Here is a 21,742-nt window from a genome sequence, read left to right on the forward strand (position 1 = left end):
GGGCAATGATTGTCCCCTATACTTGGCACTGGTGAGGCCACACATGAGTGCTGTGTCCAGTTCTGGCCCCTTACTACAAGAAAGACATTGAGGGCCTGGAGCGAGTCCAGAGAAGGGCAATGGAGCTGGGGAAGAGGTTGGAGGACAAGGCCTGTGAGGAGCAGCTGAGGGAGGTGGGACTGTTTCATCTGAAGAAAAGGAGTCACCATCCCTGGAAGTGTTCAAGAAATGACTGGACATGGCACTTTGTACTATAGTTTAGATGGCATGGTGTGTTTGGTCAAAGATTAGACTTGGAGGTATTTTCCAGCCTTAATGATTCTACAATTCTATGATTCTATGATAGCCATTCTGCTTTTTTTGCTCTTTGGTTGGCAGAAGTAAAAGCTAACAAAAGAGAAAAAAATAATGAAGAAACACATTACCCTTTTTCCTTTAGTGCAGCAATAAGTACTGCTTTTCACTGAATGCTTTTGTGAAAGTTGTTGAATATATAGAATGAACATTCAATAAATCTGTGTATTCTATTCCATTTATATTCTCTGTCCTTAATTTTTTTTTCTTTCTTTTCTTTATCTGTGGCTAATATTTTCATGGAAGACAGATGGGCCATAGCATGGCAAATATGTCATTTGCCAAGGATGCTTGATTTGGGGATTCAACATTGTTGAGCCTGTGGAGGAAGCAGGTAAAGCTAAGAATCCCACTTTCTGAACCAATATTCTAAATATTAAATTAAACTTCTCGTGGAAAGTGTTAATTCTTATGTTTCTGTCACTGCATCAGATTTTTACAGAAACATGGCCTTATGGAAATCTATATTATATAAAGCTCTATTTTCCCCAGGGAAAAATTGTCTTTATACCTTGGTCGGTGTCCTAGTTCCAACTTTAACCAGAAGGGATTGATGCGCCTTGTTCACTTTTCATCATGTCTTAGACTATGATGAAAACGTGCTATCTTGTTGATATGTCTTGAAATATGTCTTATTAATATTTATAGTATAAAATTAAGAAACAGTAAGATTGTAAACAAAAAAACCAAATAAGAATTTTTATCTGCAGGTACTAAAGAAAACCATTTGAACTCTTACTAGGTTTAAGAATATTGTATCTATTTCATTTCACAAGAGCCACTTTTTTTACATATGTAAACCTTAATATTCAGCTGTGTAAGTTTAGACATACTGTGCATATCTGTGCACCTGTAAACATTTTAATTTTTGGCATTTATAAGCATGTGGCATCCCGGATTTGGGTGTAGATTAGGGGTTCTAATCTGTGTTAGCTAGCCGAGTTCTGTGTACCCACACACATCCCCTATGTTTCTCCCCCCGCCGCGGCAGTCCACTCTGAGTCTCTCACTGTTGGAGCTTCAGCCCGTCACTCCTGTAACCACTCCCCACCCCGTCTGGAGACTTCGGTGTCTGTCATCCTGATCCCGCAACCCTGTTTGCCCCAGAGCCTGGGGTCCACCCCTGTCACGTCCCCGTTGGTCGCCGTGGTCCTCGTCATCACCATGGTGCCTGTCCCCATTGGGCGGGAGGGCTTCTGTTCTCCTCGCTCTGCCCCCAGTAAAACCCTGCACCTCCCGAAACTCAGGGCCACATTCTGCCACGCAGGCGCTGAAAGCGGGTCCCATCCTCTCCGCCGCAGCTCTCAGCAGCCAATAAAGACTTTCAGCCTCCCTTGTGGGTGAATTGGACATTCCTTCACCTCTTCGCCAAAGTCCTTCACTTGGCGGTGGTAGAAACCGTGGCCAGCCCCGCCCAGACCATGGAACAGAGCTGCATCTGGGAAAAGCAGTGAACCCGAGTCCCACCGAGAGGCAGTGCCGTTCTAGGCACCGGAGCTGCGCAGAGCCAGGGAAAAGAACGGAACGCCGCATAAGCAGGCATTTGAAAATGAGCAATTTCATGATAATTTTCCCATTAATTTCGGCAGGATCAAGTTAACTTGCCTAAGGAAGATTCAGATCTAAATTACACAGAGAAGCTTCACTAAGTAATATTCCAAGATAACAAAAATTCCAAGATAACAGAAATGAAATTGAGTTCAGCACGTGAACAGAAGTCCTGACTGCTCTTCACTTTTTTTGGTGACTATCAGGAAAGAGTACGATGCAAAAGAAGTCAGTGACTGTTGTCAACACTGATTTACAGGGACCTGCTGACCTAAGCAGATCAAGTAGATGCTAACATTTTTTTTTTTTTTCAATAGGAAATAGTCTATTTATTTTTAGACATTTGGAAAAATATATTTTAAAAAATGAAGAAGAATGGTTTGGTATCAGATCACAACAAGGTAATTATCAGTAAAGTACCTCAGGTCAAAATAGTTGTTAAAAAGGCAGTTAGCTATCATGGCTGAAAGAGTGGAGGGAAGCACTACTGCTGTGAAATGAGAGAAAGATGGTGGAGTAACACCTGCACAGATGATGAAAGGAAACAAATAGAACTAAGAAAAATCAGAGAAAGAGCTACTCTATACAGCCAGATGATGACATGGATACATTATCATGAGATCAAAGAGCTGAAGGAGAATGAGAGATGTAAAAAACCACTATTGAGATATGTCCTCAAAGTGAACAGACTTGTGAAAACTACCTGATAGGACAGAAAAGGAAAGGTTTACTTATGAGCAGATAGAATGTCTTCTCTTTCATTTTGAGTTCAACCACTGACAACTATAATTTATTCTGTGGTTAAAGCAGGAATGCTTACTTTGACAGAATCTGTAAATGACAGTGTTGCTAACCTACAGCTTTTTGTGCACTACCAGAGGTTATTATTTGAATGAAAAGTCAGTACCTTGGAGGGGAAGTATCTTTCAATATGGCTTCATCATTTACAGAATGCTCTTTTCATATGGAATAGAAGTAAACTGAAAAGCACAAAGACAACTTTACTTTCTTTTCTGTCCAACTGTCCATAAAATTAATTAAGATAATGGGAAGAAAGAAGGAGCTATTCTTTGGACTGACAAGCTGAGGAAAGCCTGCAAGGTCTTAGTATTAAACATCAGAAGTCTAGAACTTATAGCAAACCATAGAATTTCTGTGTTTATACAGCAATCTTTTTCAGTCCCACTACACTGCCTGATGTCCAGTGGTGACACCAGCAGTCCCTGTGAAACAACAAACAAAAATTAGAAAAAAACATGTGTTTAATTTTATTCACTTCAGATATTTCCCAGTGAGTATGGTATCAACCACTTTATTTAAAGACTGTGAAATGTCTCAGATGGGTTTTTGCTGGGGGAAATGAAGAAGTAGAATTCAGCAGTTTTCATCAGATCAAACTGGTAGTTTTACTTTCTTGTCTATACCAATATCAATGAAGATCAATAGGTGGCTGAGCCACTGAATCAAGAGAGCAAAGACTAGCACATGATATGAAAAAGACTGTGAACTAACAGCAAACTATTTTAGAAGGAAGCACTATGCAATGAATTCCATAAAAAAAAAAAAAAAAGAAAGACAAAGGTTTCATACCTTTCATTCCATATGCTTGACTTACAGGTCTTTGTGTAACCACTCTGAACTCCAAACTCTTCAGTTGCAAATAAATACACACACACACATATATATTTATAGATATGAGTGTATTTTTTTCAGTAGTAGTATGCAACAAAAACTAGCATAACCAGACTGATGATCCTCTGTCTTTCACAGTATTAATAAGTATGAAAATTGAACTGGTCATGAGGAAATACACCATGACCAGATTTAGTTCAGAACTACATATATCCCATAAAACTCTAGATTCTACTTTTTTCGGTTCTGGGTTGCATGCCAATTTACTGTAGGCATCTATTGGAGCAATATAAGGCTACAGATACATTGAAGGGAAAGTGTTCTCTTCAGAGTGCCTTCCAGCCCTGCTCTCTGAAGTGACTTTTGACATAACACAAAATCACAGACCCTTAGAATGATTGAGGATGGAAAGCATCTCTGAAGGTAAGCCAGTCCAAATCACTGCTCAGAGGAGGGACAACTATGGTAGGCTCCTGGAATGGTGTCCAATTAATTTTTTAATATCCCCAAGGATGGAGATTCCACAGAATCATTAAGCAACTTGTTCCAGTGTTAAACACAATTTGTACCGATTCAGTGTTATCCTGAATCACTGAAGCACTGACTCAAGACTCATCTTGATTATTGCTTCTCATCAGGTATTTATACACATCAATAAGATTCCCTCAAGCCTTCTTTCCTCCACCTGAAAATTCTCATGTCTCTCAGGATCTCTGTGTATGAGAGGTGCTCCTGTCCCACTGCAGTATTCATGGCCCTTAAGTGGACTCTAGTGAATCCATATCTCTTGTAGTGTGGAATCTCAAACTGGTCCCATCACTCCTGAGTATCACAGTGGTGCTGAGTAGAGATGAAGAATTACCTTCCTCACACTGCAGCACTGGATGCAGCACTGGAGCATCCCCTAATGGTCACAGGGATTTTGCAGTCAGCATGTCATCAGAACAGACCCCTCTGGGGATGCCAGAGAATGGGAAATACTCCAGAGTTCCTAAACAGAAACATGCAGTGCCCCAATTACCAAATGTCTTATCTTCCTCTAAGGAGAGAATGTCTGTCCTAAACTTAGGCTAATTGAATGGCAGCTAAAAAATATCGAAAACAGACTAGTCAGTAGTTCTCTGACCCATTTGAGACAGATCATGGTAGAAAAATAAAAATCACACATTTTTTACCTAAGAAATTAATATGTATTTTTTAAATTATTAATGTTTACTGTGTTTTTTATGATAAATCTGTATCCAGCGTATTCCTTTCAATACTTTTGTATTATTTGTTGAAATCACTTTGAAACAATAAATTGTGAATATTTGTGATGTTATGTCACTTACATAGTTCCACTTTATTAGTTGAATTTGTATTGCAATTTTTAAGGAAAAGAAAATAACAAAAAAAAAAAAAAAGAAACTAGTACAGTTACACATGACTTAAATTTCTATACTTTATAAAGAACAGATTGTAATTTAATCTCAATTTACATAATAATTCTTAGTGATGAAAGAGGATTTGCTTCAAGTTATTAGATCACATCAAAATTATTTTATTTGGATTGGGTTTGGTTTGTTTGGTACAGAATATACAAAACAAAAATGTTCACTCATGTACAGGATTCAAAGGCAGAAAAACTATGTTTTTATTACCTAGACCTCACAACTAAAGGCCTTATATAACACAGAAATTAAGCCCAAGATCTTAGACTGCTTGTATTTCAAAGCTGTGAGCTTGAATATTATGTGTGAATCAGAATGATGAGATTTGGAGGTAGTGTTCACCCACCTGTAACCACAAGTTTAAATTGTACTTCTGCAGTGCACAGAAGGAATAGCATGACTGCTCCCGAAGCTGACATCTTGACAGATACAACAACAGAAACTTTGATATTTCCATTAGGTCTTAAATTTCACACTCAGTATTGAAAAAAATGTGTCAGCACTTTTACATGTTCACAAAGCCACGCACCATTACTGCTTTCCCTAACACAATTGCTTCAAAAACTTCAAGTCTCACACCCAGCTCACAAGAATACAAGACTCACCTTCAAAACAATTTGAGCAATGTTATCTAATACACAGCCCCAAAAATAAGTCTAAGAGGCAAGCCTTTTTGAGGATAGGAAATGATGGGGTTTTTTTCTGTTGCAGGTGTGTACAGTATTCTCACATTTTGGGGAAAATTAAAATTTTGTTTGAAAAACTCTGAAATTATGCATACAATCAACTCAAGTCTTAGAGATAATTATGCACAAAGTAACTATTGATGTTGGTTCACATGAGCTTCTGTCCCTCGCTGTTTCATAATGAAGAAAAGTTATTCTACTAAGTTTCAGGTCAGAACAAGCTTCCCAAAACAATTCTCTATGATGAAGTGAAATACAAATTTTAAATAGGGTTTACTTCTACTTGGCATGCAAGAACTCAGAAATCAGAAATACAGTATAAGGGAAAAAAGCACCATGTTATGTTCAAAAGTTCATGAATCTTTCACTTTAAATGAGATTATAAATATTCCATATAAATTCTTTCATTTAAACATAACTTCATATTTGCTCAAGTATCAGCTATATATAAAATAAAGAAGTTTGATGGAGAGGAAACTCACACACACTGGACATCAATGTAATTTTAAACTAGGATCTATTCCTTCAAAAAGAAACTATAGCACAAATAACTGATCCAAATTAAACTTGAGATTTGGTTCTTTTTTGGCCTTTATTTTAGGAAAACATATTTTACACAAAACAAGTGTAAATGTCTGATTCGGGACCATGTGAGTGTGGATTTTGTGACTGAGGACTGTGCATTTTGTATAATTTATATGAAAGAACACTGAGTTTTTGCTGTGGGTTAATGTTCCTGAAGCCTGCTAATGTCACTTGAAATATACCAAGATGCATATTTCCAGGGCAGTAGATTTTGACAAAATATATGGAATTAAATAATTCAATTTTTCAACAATTATTTTACCTGCATAGTAACTTTTAAGACACAAAATTCAACTAGGTCCTCTGCATTGCCTCTAGAACAAGAAGTATTTGCCTTGTTTAAAAGCTAAATTCTATCCTCCTGGTCTTAGAATATAGTTAGATTTTTTGGGCACAAAAACGAGGTGGAGCTAATAGTTATAGAAAATCATTATTAGTTAAGTATATTAATTTTAAAAACTAAACTGTTCTAGATGAGTTTTGTCTAAATCTAGTATTCTCTCTTTTGACAACAAGTATCTAACATATTTTTAAAACAGCACTTAAAAATGTTTAATATTTCCAGTTCTAAAATATTACTTTCCTAGGAAGATCAGTAAGTTTCTGAAGATGAAATACAGCATGTGGTTCATTCTCTTAACATTGGCATATAAATCTTAAAAATAGGGGAAAAAAAAAGGCCTGTATGAAACACAGTAAATCAAGTTGCTTGATTTCTACATTACAAGGCATGCCTCAAAATGCAACATAAAAATAAAGAAATTTCTATTACAGAGAAATATAGAAAGGATTAATTTAGATAAATAGAATCAAATCAAAACAGAATTAATTGCTTGAAGTTGTTGGGAAGCTGACAGGGTAGTAATAATGGAAGCATTTTTGTATCTTGTCAAAAAATACCTGGATTAATTTAAGGTGTGAGCCAGGTGCAAATCTGTTCCTAGTAACAGAAAATAATCTATTTCATGGAAAAGCTCGACACAAAGTAAGGACAAAACCATAGTATTCATACAAAACCTTAGTATTCAAAGCAAGCATAAGATCTCTACATATATGCCTCAGCTTACTTCAACATAATTAAAAATCAAAAAGATGTAAGCATATATTAAATATTTCACAGCAACCTCTTTCTTTTGAAACTTTCTTAAAATGTAGTGAAGACTTATTCATTATTACTGAAAAAAGAAGAAATCTGAAGGTGAATTATTTCTGCTACTAAAGTTTAGTAACTTTATATAAAGTCTATATAACAAAACAGAGAGCACATGGAGAGCTAAAAGAACGAGAAATTGAAACTTATGGAGTGTGAGTAAAAATAATTAGAAGTAAAGAGAGCATAAAGAAAGTTGTGCTTTAAAGATTTCTACAGCTGAAAGGGTTTTCTATATCATCTGTGGTGATTAGTATATGCTGCTGCAAAGTTTGTACAGTACATATCACAGCTTCATCAGTTGCAGCATCTCTTGTGCAATTGTTCGGTGCAATACCTGTTAGTTAGTGTAGGTAGTTAGAGAAAACCTGAAAGAAAATGCAGCAGGTGCACTAAATATTAGACATTTCTTTATTTTTATTGATTAATGATTCAGTTTAACATGACCTTTAAATCATCTTTGCTTCTGAGTTTAAAAATAGTACTTGTACGAGATTTGTGAGAAATGAAGCAATGGACTCAACATACTAACATTCAATGCACCTGGAGGGGGAAATAAAAAAAAAACAAGGTGATACTATAAATAAAGATCAAAAATGTTTTTTTAACAAGGAATGTTTTTTTAAGTCTTATTTTTTCTGAATGTTTCCTAGTTCACAAGTCAGTTTTTGCCAGCAATAAATTAGCTTAGTCTTTTTGAAAGAAATTCTTAAGATATCTCTTCTCCACTCTTAGACTCAGATTTTTATTTGCTTTTCTGATTTCCAGATACATAGGTACAATCCTTGCTAAAACAGCTTACCCTCAGGACCAGAGAGTGCTCTTTGGTGCTGTTTTATTTATTAGCACAGGAGAAGCCTTTGGTTTCACTTTCAGCAACTATCTGGAGCATATCTCACACGAGGAGAGGCCAGGAGAACTTAGTGGCCTTAAAGAAGGATAATGGGAGATCTCTCTGCTATCTACCACGCCAGACTCTCCTCACAACAGAAGGACAAGAAACAACCAAAATATTCATTCAGTATGAGGATTGGCCTTGCTTAAAGGTGGAGTTTTTGGCCTCTTGAGTCTCCTGGAACCTACATGAGTCTGTCATTCTGTGAACTAACAAGCATACATCCTGTATAGATATGGACAGATGTTCACCTGAAAATAAACTTCTAAAACAAATTAAGTAAGTAAAAGTCCAAGGATACCTTTCTTAAGGAAAGGTTTGAATCTTTAGAAAATTATATGAATTTCTTGAGTCTCGCACAAGCTTTTTGACAAGAGTTGGAATACTAACAACAGCAGTATTGTTGAAATTTCCTGAAAAGAAAGGATTCATTGGTTTAAAAGCATGACTAAAAGAAAAGTAAGCAAGAGTCTGAGGAAACCAGATTTTCTTTTCATTCAATTTCTCATTCCATTCCTGGCTTTAGGAATAAACTTTAAAACCAGTTATAATTAAGATACTCAGAAAAGGGGTTGCAGGAGGTACAAATAGGACAATAAGCAATTTACTATACACTGCCTGAAGGACCTCCTCCAAGGATAACTTTAGATTAACACTTTCTGTAGGGCAAGTAGAAATTTTAGTTAAATGCAATTTATTATAACAAAAAATATTGTTGAAAACAGAAAAACCTTATCTGCTTTATAAAGGCTGTTTTTTAGAGCATAAAAAATTGATTAACTTCCTTACTACCAGCATATACTACCAGCATATTTACTTCCTTAATACCAGTATGCTTTCTTGTTACAATGTGAGTCCACAGGAAGAAGGAAAAATGTTTGGATTTTTTTCTTTAAAGAAAATGAAAAGTAAATATGCATGTATATGTATGTGAGGGGGACAAAGCAAGCGAAATAAATGCACGCACATAAATGCTTTCTTTGAATAAAAGTTAATAAGTGAATGTCACAATTTAAGCAGGTTATTGATATGAAAAAAAAAAAAAACAGTAGAGAAAGTGAACTTTAAGCAAACCTGAGAAAACACAGCACTGAGCTGCTCAGGAACAACTTTGTTCCTATGCTTGTTTGTGCATTCCTCCACCATGTCTTATGATTCTATCAACAAAACCATCAGGACTGACAGTTGACCCCCTTACCACAGCTGATCCCTTACCACTTTTTCTGAATATTTTTCTGCTTCCACAGAGCTCTAAATGGACCCTCATCCTTCTGCCCTCTCATAACAACCAAACCTGACAACCCGTCTCTGCACAGCTTCTGAGGTCAATCCCCTTTTATGATCAAGATGTCTTCTTCAATGTCTCAGTGAAAGAAGTGTATCAGACAGAATATGTTAATCCCTCTAATCGTCTTTTCTTTGTTATTGCAAGCCACTTTGTATGAGCAGGGATTCAGAATCTTATCTCAAGTCCATCTGGAAAAGAGCAACTCTTCACATTAGTGGAAGAGCTCTATATGAGGTTGCCATACTACGGCTGTTCTGTGGTCTATGAATAATTCAGCCAGGTCTGTTCTCTGTGCCTTGGTATGTTCATGCATGGATTACTGCTGCAGAAGTGGATCTACACAGAACACACTCTGAAGTCCATAACCCCTGTAACCCAGCATAAATGCTGTGTCCTGTGGAAACCTTGAGATGAATAATAGAAGACTCTTCTTCCATGTCCACCTCTTCTGATTTAAATTTACTTGTTTCCTTTCCAAAACATATTTTTCCTACCTAATAACCTAGATCAACAGACAGTTTCATCCAGAATGCCAGAGGGAGAACACATTCTTCTTCACTAGCCTGCTAAGTCACATCTAGACTGAGCCTTTACCTTCAACCTAGATTCCTGAACTAATAGATTCCTGAACTATTCCTTTAACTCTATTTATGTGGATATTATGGGCATGGATAAAGACATACAACAGGAAAGTGCAACTAAAGGACTTCAATAGACAATCTGTGCTGTTTCAAGTGTGCTGTTTCAAGTGTGCAATCTGTGCTGTTTCAATAGACAATCTGTGCTGTTGGAGACAATCTGATTGTCTCCACACTGTCCCAACAGCTCTACTCAGATACCACATCCATGGAGGTAGAACTTAGTACATCTCTCTTCAACACCATCTTAATGTATCTCAGCTGGCCACATCTGAGGTTTGGATTTGCCTAGAGCTGTTTTAGAATAAGCAACTTTTCACCTAACCTATAATTAAACTTGAGTGCGGGATCTTCTGCTATGTATGTCAAAAACTTCAGTCTGCTGGACACACTCTGCCCATGCTTATTACAGACTGACAGGAAAAGTTTCCTCATCTAAGTTACATAATGTATTATATTTTTGTTACAAATAAGATGGTTATTAGCTTTTATAGAAGGATAACAATAAAGCTCATTTTGATGAGCATTTTTGATGAGCAATTCTGCTTTTAGAGCCTCTCAAATTTTTAAGACTCTATTTATACTAGAAAATATAACAGTGTCAGAGAATGTTCCTGAGCATGGGAGTATGTTATTGGAACACATCATTTTTGTGTAATCTTTTCCTTTAAGGAATTTTCCTTGTGTTCTTTCACAGCATGGGCAAACTCAAACTTTTGGTACACCAAGAGTTAAAGAGGTCTATAGTTTTTGACATTCATATCCTAAATTTGAAATTTATATCCTCAAAGCCCTTTGTTTTGAGGGTGTTTTGATATTCAACCCAATCATCTTTTCTTCCTGTGTAGACCACCAGGCACACAAATTTATTCTTCATACTAATTTACCTACATCATGGTTAAAAGGATTCTTCCTCCTTACATATTTTTTCTGCAAGGCACAATCCAAAAGGAATTTTTCAAAATTTTTTCTATGTTAAATACTGCACTGCAGGGAGAAAGAGGTACTGATAATTTTACAGGACTTGCTTTTAACATCTGAGTGCTTATAGCAATCTTAGCTATGATTACCAACTCTGTGTTTCCCCTTAAGCTAAAGAAGCTTTTGACCTCTGATCCTAAATGCCTAATTTGACCACTTTAATCAGTACACTCTTGGGTGTGAAGGGGAAAAGGAACACTAGCTCTCCATTGTGTTTTGGGGCTTGCAGGCAAAAAAATCCCTAACTGTTATGACTAATCTGCCCATCTTTGAGTAATTTCGGCCATGAATCCCAGTGAAAAGATGTATGTTCCTCAGGCCAAAGCTGAGATGCTTAAGCATTCCTCTTGCCATAGTACTTCCTACAGTTTAGTTCAGTTGGCTTTACTCAGCTTGCTGAGCTCTGTGGAAACTACATGCAAAATCTTACAGATCTCCTTTTTTCATGGACTGTAGATACACAACTTGTTGCTGAAACTTCTGTCAAGGAACAAACTCTCCTTGAAGTTAAACACTGAAAAACTGAGCTCAAATTCACCAGTGGATTAGACTCCATAAGCCATTAGGCTTATTCACATTTCTATGTACTTACTACATACCTCTGTAATTTGGTATAATTATAATTTTATATATTAACAAAATGTATAACTCAGGAGGATCTTCTAATTCCTCATATCATACATATATAACCAATTTCTGATAACTAATCACTAGAATCACTAGGCATATGTATAGGCATATGTTAACCATTTTTTGATTGTTTTTTTACTGAGGTTCAGTCTGTAATCCTGTGTTCTTTGGTGGAAACCATTTTGTGTTTGAAACTGTCATCAATAAGGTTTTGAAACTGTAATACTGCTTTACTCTAAAGAAATATAAAGGCCTCTGGATTGAATCCCTCAAGCATATAAGGTGTCCTCGCATATGGCAGGGACTAGATGATCTTTAAGGGCCCTTCCAACCCAGGCCCTTCTATTATTTTATGACTGCTTTCTTGTTTTCTTTTTGTGCATTACAGATGCATGCTTAAAAACAATTTATTTGACTAATTTAAAGGCAATATCCTGCAGAAGACCTTCTTCTTTCACCTTTCGACCCCAGCTCCCTCAAGCATTGAGCCATATGATGTCAAGGTCCTGTGGTTTCGAGTTAGTAATCATGCTAGAGCAGGCAGCAATGTATTTAATGCAGTTTATTGGATTTTAAAATTAAATGCAGCTTTTAAAAAGCATTTTCCATTTTGAGTAAATCATACCAATTGTTATGCTTTGATACTGTTTATTAACTCACTGCTGCTGATAGTAGATGCCAGCTGGAAAACTAGTATGTTCATTCTTTACAGATTCAATTGAGAGTGGCTCTTACATAACTGCATCCTCAACACCCAGAAAATATCTCTTTTCTATAAATGGTTTCTGTAGAATCTGAAATTAGATACACTATGCTGTGTTTTCCAATAGATCATAAGGGGAAATAATTTTTAAAAGCTGTCACTGCAATTTAGCAATAGTGAAAGGAACAATAGCTCATTTATTTAGCATATTTAGACTCCTGTTTGTGAAAGAGGTAAAAATCATGACTCCTTGTCAGATAGAGCCTCAATATCTGCTCTTACAGTGTCAGTGGTTACAGTTTACAGCTTAGTGTCAGGATAGTAAGATCATTGTGTGAGATGGGAACTTTTAACACCTGTTTATAAGAGATCATATTACCAGAAGGATGGACTGTGAGGATGAGAAAGGCAACAAGGACATACACATATAGTAGTATTTTCTAAAGATGAACCACACTCATATACTACCACTGATTCCCAAAGGAATAATGGGTAGAATATTCTTGAAGACTGACTCTTTGTTAATCTATTAGCAAGTAAATAAAGTCAATATTTTTTAACATGAATATACACTAAAATATTTTTTTAAATGTTCAGAATTTCATATATTGATTCTGAAAATAGTAATATATATGACTAAATTTATGTATAAAAGCATTCTAAAAAGCATTTTTATTTCATTCAAAGTATGTACATTTGAAGAACTAACTCTCAGATGTTAAAATTGGAAATACCTCTGGCTCCATGTGATCCATCTATTTCGTGGGTAGGATGCAGGCTTGTGGAAGAATAAACCAGTTATTTTTAATAAAACAATCAAAAAGCTTAAGTCCCATTTTAAAATCTGAATCTGTAACATAACAGTAGGTTAATTCCACCTCACTGGAGAGCGCCTGAATTTTTTTCCCAAGTTAAAAAATACTTGGGAATATAAGATGACAAGACTAAGATTCTGTTGAAACATTACATAATGAAAAACCAGTATCTGAGATTTAAAAGCAGAAAAGGAAATAAAAGGAACAAAGTTGATAAGAAGAGGTCACACAATAGATGAAAATCTAAAATTAAATATTTAATTAGAACTCTGATTTTGCTTTCAAGGTAGGTGGCATTGCACAGGCTATATTACAGTCTTGTATGTTTGTTTTTTTTTTTTTCCAAAGAGAATATTGTTTATTTTTAGCAGGCCACTTTAATATTAATACAAGTGTAATAGGATCAGAACTGAAAATCAGCTAAAGATGGTAAATTTTACATTATTGGGAAAATTACAATTTCTTTTTGTATTGTAAAAACATTTATTTTTAACAATTTACCTACATTAATCAAAAAAGTACATCATATTTAATAATTTTACAAATTCTTCATAAAAAATATATCTCTGTACAAAAAGTTCTTTTGCACCTACTTCATGTCACAGCAGCATGTAGTGAAATGGCAGAATGGAATAGTGGAAATGAAAATTAGATTGACTTGGTCATTATGCGGGCGTTCTCCCCAGTCCTCCCACCCCCACCCTCCCACTTTTTTTTTTATTTTTTTAATAACAACTTTTTTTGTTTACAAAATATTTTACACAAGAAAAAAAATTATTGCAGCTAGCCTGGAGAAAGGCAAGATGTGTGATACAAGCAGCAGTTTTTAACAGCTTTGAAGCACATAACCTGTTTTTTAAAAAAAATATAGCATGTATTATTAGCCTGTCATAATGATCTGGTCAACGCTGGGGGAAAAGTCTTCTGCATTTATAAGAAAAAAACAGATTTCCTGGCTGCCATTACTCAGCCACTGCACATCATCTTAAGAGCCTCATTCTGAAGAAGCACCATATCTAAGTGCATGCATACACAGCCCTCTGTATAATGACTTCAGGAGAAGGAGATCCAACCTGAACAGAAGACTCAAACATAGCGGAGAAGGAGAGGAATTTGAAAGGTGTGGGTAGAGCTGATTAAAGTGCAATACTTTGGTTTTACTTGGGTTCCAGTGTGAAGCTCCTGTTTAATCAAAGCTCCAAGCAAACTTAGGATAATTTATTAGTGTGTTTCTGTTGAGTGTCCCTGATCAAAGAGCACTCAGGATAAGTAATCGTTACATTCCCTCCCAAAATGAACCACTAAATAATGGATTCATGGAATGTGGGCACTCTAATACAAAAGATCAAACCAGTTTAGTATTCTCTTTTATCCTCCAACACATTGCTTGGTGGTCATAGTGACACAGGGCACCGAAGCATACACTGTAATGATAGGACTAGAACTCATCAATAAAAGCTATGTATTTTGTTTCCAAAACTCCATTTTTTTTTCTGCCATTGCCATTACAGAAAGACTTTTAATGCAGTAATGTCAATTTTTAACACCTGTCAGAATATCCTCCTTCCTGGCCCACTGTTCCTACAGAAGCTCTTTATTTGCCAAGAAACTTGCTCTATGTGGGGGAAGATCAGGACAACTTTTATCTGATGACTGTTCTTTCTCAGAAAATGTGAAGGGCTCTGAGATGGGACAGCTAAATGAAACTTACTGCACAATAACTTCAGAAAAAAAAAAGAAAACAAAAACCTACAAACAAAATGAACAAGGAGCTGACTGGAAAGGATTATTTATTAAATTTCCTTCAGTGTTCCTTGCTCATATGAAAAATGTAACAGCTGCAGGCCCTAAAATTATTATGTATTATATTGCTGGTATTTTTCATCTAACAGATGCAGTTGTTAAGCTTACCAAGGGTTACCTTTGAAATTTTTGTTGCATTCTGCAGCATTAGCTGAAAAACCTGTTACTGGGCTTATATTACCTTTTTGTTTTGTGTATAACAGCCAGACCTACACACATGTGGAGTTCAGAAAAACTTTTCAACAGGCTTAGATGGCAATAGGACAATAGGACATTTTGAAATTCAGAAAACGAAAACAAAAAAACAGGATCAAAAAACCAGCCCTGAATTAGAAGAAAAGAAAAATAACTTTCATGTTTTTTGAACTCAATGTGTATGCCTAAAACCAGATTTTGCTTCATTATTTACTGATTTCCTAATTTTAAATCTCAATTTCATTCATCTGCCCAATGGCATTTTTTTTTTATTTTCATTCAATGAAATATCTAATCCTATGCAAACTTTAATGTTTACTCAACCTTTATATGTATAAATTTCTCTGTCAAACTGTGTAAGTACAAAAGCAGTAAGCAGTGTGTCTAAAAAAATTAAAATAAACAGAAAGAAAAGATAGTTGAATATTTCTCTTTGTTCAGAGTAGAAACTGAATGGCCACTTTTTATGGACAATTTGCCCTGGGTTTTTCTATGCTACTGTGATGTGTTTTAGTTCCATGTAACATCAGAAAATGATGTCATATTAAAGGAAAAATGGAAAAAAAATGCAAAAGGGAAGACTGTATTATGAGCACAGGCTCACAGGCTTCATGAGCTATCTAAAATAAATTACTATTCACATTTGTACATGGCAAGCAGCAAAAGCTGCTAACCCCCCTGCTGTTAAAGAGTATGATACTGACAGTGGTGATTGATGACTGATTTCAGAAGAAAAAATAGTGGCAATGAAGATTTCTTAGAAATGGGCTCTTGTTCTGGCTCAAAGTCTCCAGTGATTTGTAATCATGTTTACAATGAAATTTAGTCAAAAATTGACAAAAGAAACATTATCCTCTATAGCACAAAATTTTAACTGGTGCTAAACATGGGGATCATTTTAATACTCCAAGTAAATTTATTGTGGAATGTTTTGCTTGGCAAAGTGTAAGTGAATGTCTATATACAACGGACAGTGTGTAGAAACCCTGTGTATTTTTACCACTATCTTACTCAGCCAGCCATTACACCCTAGTGCAAAAAAAAAAATTGTGCATTAATATTTTGAGACATTAATGGCTGGGGAATTGGTAAAGCTGCCCTATGAATAAAATATACTGCAAGTTTTCCTAATTTTAGCAAAATTTCAATGGTAAAGCATTTGCAAGTGTATGCAACCTCAAGGAAGGCTGTCTCCTACTTCAAGAGAGCTTTATTTCTTCAAAATATTCCCAGGGATAATCTGTGGTGCTATCATTTGTCACAGTACTCAATGGATTTATCCAAGTGCCCAGAAGAACACATTGAAAGGCATTCAGCCGCATACAAATATGAGAGTCTGAGGCATTAAATATGACAAATTGGCATGACTTGGCAGTCTTCCTTACAGTGTGCCTTGGAATGGAGCAGATGCAGCCAGGCATTTTGATCCAACTTTAAGCTGAAAAAATATTCTTTGTCTGATCCCCCGAAGACTGACACGTTTTTACCAGAAAATTTAGCTGCATGTAGGCTGACAGAAGATGTTAAAGATTACAGCAGCAAAGCCAAGAGAAGGGAAACTGGTATATGGCACCAAAGGAATTACTGCTTGTCCATCAGAGGTATGGCTATGAATCAGTCATATTGGGCACTGAAGGCTATACCACTGTACAAACTGTGTTCAGAGTCGTATCAAACCTCACAGCCTTTGCCTCTGTGGGTTTTAAGTTTGTGTCATACATGGGATTTTCAAATGAAGCTTGTCCATTACTGTTTTCATGTCCAGCATATCCATTGTACTGTACTTTTGGTCTTGTTCTGGGGAAAAAAGAAAATTATCGTTAGCAATAATAGACATTTTAATATTTCCATTCTGTCTACATACAAAAGCAAGTGTCCAGAATATCTTGCACTGCTAGTGGTAGTAACCTCCACATAAGTGTCTGCAATTTCAGTTATTACAGGTAGATCTCCCACAGCATGTCTTTCTACCTCTATATTAACAATAAACACTGCTAAATAACTTGTCCAAATACCTGTAATCAGATTGATCAAATCCTAACTGATATTCACATAAATGTTGACATTTCAGCATCAAATGATACTCAAACTAACCAATCTTTTATTTTTGATAGTGTTTTCTCACCATGAAAGATTTATCAAAATTTCAAGAATGTTCACATTATTATGCAAAGCTCTGTTAGAACATATTAAGCCAATAATTAAATGAAAATAAATCAGAACTGTGCAGATTTTCCAATATATCTAGCAAAGTGATATTCTATGATATTATATTTTAATATATTAAACTTAAATCTCTTGGTATCTAGAAATATCTAAAGAAATATAATAAGTTCAGTATATGGTTTTATACATGTAATTGTATTAAGGCAAGAAAGGAGTGCAAAATGTAAGTGCTTTGTGCTTAATAAAACAATTTAGAATCTTGTTATATAACTTCAGAAAAGGGTTCTTGAAAATCTAATTCTTCTTATAAAATTATTCTCTTTTGGATAGCAGATAGGGAAAGCTATCACTGAAAGATATCACTAATGGAAATTGACAACATGGAAATAATTCTGTTACTAATAAATGTGGTTTTATGCCTATTTTAATTTTATAACAACTAAAAAATCTTAGAAGTTAACTAGGAGCTTTCCTAAGTACATGTAATTAAATATATTTTAATTTTGCTCAGAAAGATTGGGATGCAGTCTTCATTCCTGAAGTAATCCCTATCAGCCAGATAAAAGGTACTACTGTGTAAAAAAGATTTAACAACCCTGGTTCTAATTAGATGATGTTTGTGTGAGTAGGCACAGCAGAAACATCCATAAAATTGTACCCTAAGACCTTAAAATTGTCTGTTACAGAGAGCCTCTAGGTTCATAACCATCACATCATTTTGGAAGTTTCATGTTATTCTGATCATTGATGTAATTTCAAGAAAGACCCTTCAAAACGTATAGATTCTGTTCTCTTTCTATTGGAATATCTTTTGTTTTGAAAAGAATAAGGTTTGACCTAAAATTAATTCACATCACTAATCAACTAGTTTATTTTTTGATGGCAATATTACACTGATATCCCCTTTAAAACCTGCAGATTAGTGTAAGCAATTAATTGAAAATAGAAGAAAAGGAAGAATATTCTTTGAAATATTAAGTTATGAGAAATATCTCCTATCTCAAATATAATACATTTAAATTAGGCAGAACTGCAATGCTGCACCAGCCCTATCATAAACAGAGGGTTTATAGCTGCTTGTCTAAAGAATGAGTTTTATCTCTCTCAAATACATACTCCTGATGTAGGGCATTAAAAATTTCACAGGATAAACTACAAAATGTACCCTTATGTCATGAAATAATTTTTATGAGTTTGCCTCCTCTTTCTAAGCAATATTCCCTTTTCATTCCATTTCTTCTCCAGATCCAAATGCCTGGGCATTCATAATGCTCTTAAAGCTCCCATCACCACTGTAGAACAGGAGCTGTCTGAAAATGTAGACCTGTAGGCATCATAAAAGCGTCTTACAATATCAAGTTTGAAGATATAGTTGACAGCTCTTCCTGAGCAGTTTTGTCAACAAAAGGCTATACTACATTTCAGGATGTGGATAATTTTAACCGCAGTTCCCAAGTTCAAGCCCCATGGCACTTTATTTTTCCCAAATCATCTAATGCTGAAATGGGCAGTCTACTGCATCGTAGGGCACTGGTGGACTTCAGATTGTCTGTGTGATTTCTTGCAATCACAAAATAACCTTGGTATCATGATTATAGAACAAAAGTTAAAATAGCATGTTCCTGTTATATACTATTTTGCAAATAGTTCTCAGAATGAACAAATTTTCAGAAGATACATAGATATCAGCCTTCAAACCAGATTCCAGACAACACTGTTGGATTTATTCTATTATCTAGTGACATATAAAAGTTTCATATGACCTGAAGTGGTGCCAATTCTTATAGTAATCACTAGCTGACTCAGCACATACTGTAAGGAGTCACATTATGGGCTGTTCCCTCGTGGAATTTATGGATTTTTCAGCTTGTATAATTAATACTAATAAGCTCTTTGAAAGTAGCAGCATACATTCAATTTGGTAAAGCATTAAAATGAAAAAACAGAACATGTGACCTCAGATTTCAATCTGATTCAGCCTAATGAACCAAGAAGGTTGAAAGATCTTTGCTCCTTAACAGAGCAACTCATTTTTCAAAATGTACACCATTAATAACTGCTCTTAAAAGAACTGTTCTTAAAAGCTTTTAGCACCGTGTTCTCTAGTTACCTGTGAAAATCAAACCAAAAAGCTTATTAAATTATTGAATAAATTATATTTACAATACCTGTGTTTGTAGAGGTAAAATGCAAACCCTGATAATATTAGAGCAAAGAATGGTACCAGGATGGCAGCTGCAACTGAACTGCTGTTTGTACCATAATACTGATTTGAAAGGTCTGTGTCTGCACTTAAAGGACCTGAAATAAAACAAAAGGGGCAGAAATAAAATTTCCACATTATCTACAGGGAGAAATAAAATTCCCATGTTATCTAGTTAATGATTTTCTTTTTATTTAAGAGCTAAAGAAGATGGAGTCTTGATGAAATAATTCTAGTTAAAAACTTGAACTAAATAGCATGCAGAATCATAGTATAAATATTGTTAATACCACTTCATGACATATCAATAACTATCAAAATTATTTGAAAATAGTATTCAACAAGTAAAATAATTATGATTATTAACATAATAATCTGATGATGACTCAGTTTAATGAAGTTAAGCCATATAACTTCTAGAAAACAAATTAATTCTGCAGAAGTACTGTATGCCAGCAGTCTTAATATTCAGCTTGGAAACAACAAGCAATGCAAGACCACAACAAACAAGAACAAGGAAGGAAAAACTGAGGTGACTGCAATAAGCCACAGCTGTTCTGCTTGGCTCAGTAGCCCTCCCAAGTCTGCACCTGTGTCCACGTCCCTCCAGCAGCCGTGGATAGAACAGTGCAGAGAATGCAAACACAGTGGCCTGTGGCACGGCCTTGCTGGGCTGATGTTGTGGGAAGGCAGATAACATGGACTGTAAAGCATTTTGCAGAACACATTTTTTCATCAGTATAAAGAGACACATCATTAAGTTGCTTAAATAGTTGACCACCTTGGTAATTCAAATTGTGAAGGATGAAAGACAATTTAATGATGAAAAATACAGAATATTTATAGAAAAAAATATGTTTTTATGAGATCCAACTCCATGTTGCCAGTTTGAACTCACAGCTCTTCAGAAAGCAATATAGGTCCCATTCAAGAAAGAAAGACCAGTACAGAGGGCATTTACAGGATCTGTGCTTGATATTCTGGGATATTATTGCTATTGAGAGTGGAGAAGAACAGGAGACAATGCTGTTTACCTCTCAGAAATGCTCCAAACCACCAGTACAGAGTGTTTCAAACACCACAACTCCCTCATTGACAGCAGCAGCATCAATTGGTCTTTTCAGGACTCTAGTGCAAACCAGTTATACAGCAGAGACATGGCCACTATGCTAATTCACCAGTCTACTAAAACATCTAAATAAGTTCAAAAACTGAGAAAACAAAAAAACAGAAAAAAGTAATAATTCTCCTATGATCCCAGGAAGTATTCATGGTCAGATTGGATGAGGAACTGGCAACCTGATCTAGTGAATAGTATCCCTGCCCACAGCAGGAAGTTTAGAACTAAATTATCTTTAAGGTCTCTTCCAACCCAAACCATTCTACCATTCTATGATTTCTTGCAGTTCAAACTCAATGGAAAAGACAAATGAGATAAGTTTTGGGGTTTTTTTTTGTGAGATATCTTTAAATCATAGATGTTTCAACTGTCAATATTAAAATACCTTTTGCACATTTAATTTTAAAAAAATGTATTAAATTTCAGGAAGCAACTAAGTTGCCTTTAAAATGAAGCCAACCTCCCTAGGAATTTCAGTATTGCTACATTTGATCACTTAAAATATGACAAAATATTGCACTACAATCTTTTTCACTGTCTTAATCGTCTGTCAGGTTTTAGACTTCTCTACATATTTTTCTGAAGAACTGGTGAAGGAAAACCTTTTCAAATTAATTAACCTATTATTGTGGTAGATGGGATCATGTTATGAGCTTCCTCGCACAACTCTTAACATTGAATTGTTTTAGAATACAATCATTTTATAAAAATCTTGGGATTTAGTAATCCAGTGCTTGTCCCAAAACTCAAGCTGTGGAAAAAAACTTGGCGTAAATGTATGTATTTGTACTGCATTGTACATGTACTGGACATCCTCCAACTTATCTAAATTAAAGACAGACAAACTATGGTAGGTCAAATAGTTAACAGAAGTTTTAGAAGTACTGATTTCAATGTTTTTTATTGGTTAGAAGAAGTGA

At 35.3% G+C, this 21,742-nt stretch overlaps 1 protein-coding gene across 1 annotated transcript in view; it reads right to left on the minus strand.

Moving 5' to 3' along the window:
* Nucleotides 1-13,571: 13,571 nt before the first annotated feature.
* CSMD1 (CUB and Sushi multiple domains 1) overlaps nt 13,572-21,742 on the minus strand; it is a 1,092,711-nt gene continuing 1,084,540 nt past the window's right edge. Inside the window, exons 69-70 of the mRNA XM_068183622.1 lie at nt 19,668-19,800; nt 13,572-17,130 (exon numbers count right to left, since the gene is read on the minus strand). Coding sequence (XP_068039723.1) covers nt 16,971-17,130; nt 19,668-19,800 — 293 coding nt within the window. The 3' untranslated portion in view covers nt 13,572-16,970. The remainder of the gene's footprint in view (nt 17,131-19,667; nt 19,801-21,742) is intronic.

Source organism: Anomalospiza imberbis, chromosome 3, assembly GCF_031753505.1.
Source record: "Anomalospiza imberbis isolate Cuckoo-Finch-1a 21T00152 chromosome 3, ASM3175350v1, whole genome shotgun sequence".
Taxonomy (NCBI): Eukaryota; Metazoa; Chordata; class Aves; order Passeriformes; family Viduidae; genus Anomalospiza; species Anomalospiza imberbis.